Source organism: Hippocampus guttulatus, chromosome 4 (genome assembly GCF_054856545.1).
Source record: "Hippocampus guttulatus isolate MCC_2025c chromosome 4, RoL_Hgut_1.0, whole genome shotgun sequence".
Taxonomy (NCBI): domain Eukaryota; kingdom Metazoa; phylum Chordata; class Actinopteri; order Syngnathiformes; family Syngnathidae; genus Hippocampus; species Hippocampus guttulatus.
In genome coordinates, this window is record NC_141264.1 from 18584051 (window position 1) to 18586486 (window position 2436).

A 2436-nucleotide genomic window follows, 5' to 3' on the forward strand; every position below is an offset into this window, starting at 1 on the left:
AGGCTGATCACTAATTCACGTTGAAATAAATGAACAGGGATTATTCCGATTTTTGTATTGGCCACGCCAAATTGGAGTACGCGGCTACGACTGTGTGTTGTTAAAGATGCCACATGCATAAAGCTCCAAAAAGCAAAAAGCTACCATAACAGAGTAGCTATTTTGGAGGAGACGTTTCATTCATTTTTAATGTTAACAGTGCTCTCTAAATAAACGCTGTTAGTGTTGTGTGTCAGTGTAATAACATGCACAACCGACTATTCTATTACAATTTCAAATCTTTAATAATTCAACAGAAAATGACCACTTGAGACACAGACTGACACACCTGTCAGTTTAACCACTGGCACCTCTCCTTAGTAAATGTAAATAACGCACACATTATTGTCTTGCATTGGAATATTGTTTGTTTTGGGGGCTCAATATTGAGCACCTTCTTCTTCTTTGTAGGCAAAATAGACTCTGACAGGACCGACGCTCGTCTGGACCGTTTCTGCAGCACCCACAACCATCCAGCAACCGATTCCATACGCCAAACAGGGAATACCTGCAAGACACAATGCTTACTGCTGTATTGTTTGATGGAGTATTTATTGATCAGATAATATTACATAATGTATATTACTGACCTAGATTGATAACTTTGAGCATGGTGAAAAACCTGTCCTCGAAGTCCAGGTTCTGTGGAGGTGCTTTGGTGCAGTGGTATTTTATGAAAGGGAAGCAGCCTGTTCTCAGTATGTGGTAGTTGGATCCCCGAACGCTCCAGTTAAAGTTCGACAGTCCAAACTGGTCATTGTGGACGGCAGAGTAGCGGACACAGTAAGAAGTCCACGGCGGAAGGTTCCGCTGCTCGAGGTGGCAGGTGAGCACCTCCGAGGCGGTGGGACGAGGCATCGATTTGCCAAAAGTCCTCGGAAACAGCGTGACGTTTACAAAGACGCGGTGTACTTTTTTCAGAAACTCCCTCATAACTTGAACTCATGTGATATGTTCAATATTACCATATCTTTTGGAGATTCAAAATGAAGTACAGTACAGTACTCGCGTTTTAACGAGCTACTGCATATTTAAACACAGGCTAGAAGACTGGGTCGGCTAAAGTTAGCAGAAACTATCCTCCTATTGGAGGACACACGCTACTTAAAACAGAGTTACATGCACAAAGACAAAGGTTTTAAATACATGTACTGTGTAAATAATATATTTGTCCATCAAGGACAACAAACATGGGAACGAGCTGACCTGAGTTGCACTTGCTGCTACATACCGGTGAAAGGGTCCTCATATTACAGTCGTCCGGGTGGAAGCAAACGTGGCGGAACTAATAGTCCTACCCCCCCCCCCTTTACAAATAAATAAATAAATAAATAGAGGCGGCATATTGTTCATCTAAAAAAAAAAAATTGAATAATATACGCATTACACGGCGTGAGAAGTTTTGTTGTTATTTGTAAAAGTACATTGCAGCCATCCCAAAGTCACCTATTGGCGGCCGCAGGACGTGTGATGTCAAAACTGGAAGGTGAGGCACCAGATCTGGGATGGGTACGCATGAGGAAACAAAACTATGAAACAAAACCAAATCTAATCTAAACAAAAACGGAACCATGACACTAGCATCTTTTAAAAGACAAAACACAACCCGTATTGTTTTGTGTTTTTTGTTATTGTAAAGTCTCCTTGGGTGTCTTGAAAGGCGCTTATAAATAAAATTTATTATTAAATAAAACAGGCTTTACTCACAGTTAACTCTCACTCATACATTTGTGACAATTTGAATTTTGGAAAAGTAATTCTCACTGCTTGCTTCCCAGAATGTGCAACTTTCATAATGTAGAGGGATCGTTAAGTCATTAGCAAGCTACCTTAAAGTTTTCCCCCCTACATTTTTAGAGGATGATATTCATGATGAATGAAAGATAACAGATTGCGGGTAAAGGTCATAAGGGCTCCCTGGAGATTCGCTGAGACAGTTCTAATAATGACGGCCAAAACAAAAAATGTTTTCTAATGAACCCAACGTTGCTAAATAAGAAACACTCACCATCTTCATTTGAGGATTGTGGTTGAATTTAAGTTGAAGTGCACTTAAGGGGATGAGCACAGTTGACTGAATAAGAAAGAAAGACAGAAAAAAAAATGTTCAAAGAACCATAAAGAATAAGCGACAAGTACTAATCCACAAAAATATATTTCTCCATCTGATACTTTATGACTTGTTTTTGATTAAATGTACTTGAATAGATAATGGACAAATAACTGTTTCATGTTCATCAGTAGCCATAGCTATCAAAAATAATTTAATAATTTCACATACTGGTTGGCTTGTTTACTTTTGTAAAATGTGGTCAATCTTGTGCTGTCATCCTTGCACATTAGGAACAAATAATGGCACATTTCAACATCCCCCTCCCCCCCTCCCCTATCACATTC

General features: G+C 39.5%; 1 protein-coding gene across 1 annotated transcript; it reads right to left on the bottom strand.

The window, feature by feature from the left end:
• Positions 1 to 260: 260 nt before the first annotated feature.
• c4h15orf61 (chromosome 4 C15orf61 homolog) lies at positions 261 to 1280 on the bottom strand. The gene is made up of 2 exons (XM_086109346.1): positions 630 to 1280; positions 261 to 547 (listed from the first exon to the last, which is right to left on the bottom strand). Exons 1-2 carry the CDS (start codon positions 970 to 972, stop codon positions 420 to 422), a joined length of 471 nt encoding a protein of 156 aa, XP_085965472.1. The 5' UTR covers positions 973 to 1280; the 3' UTR covers positions 261 to 419.
• Positions 1281 to 2436: the final 1156 nt, after the last annotated feature.

Bases quoted from the DNA above. Each gene is read 5' to 3' on its own strand.
- c4h15orf61 (XM_086109346.1), bottom strand. From the start codon at position 972: ATGAGGGAGTTTCTGAAAAAAGTACACCGCGTCTTTGTAAACGTCACG. The intron at 548-629 runs GTCAGTAATATA...TGTGTCTTGCAG, and splicing joins GCTCAAAGTTATCAATCTAG to GTATTCCCTGTTTGGCGTAT.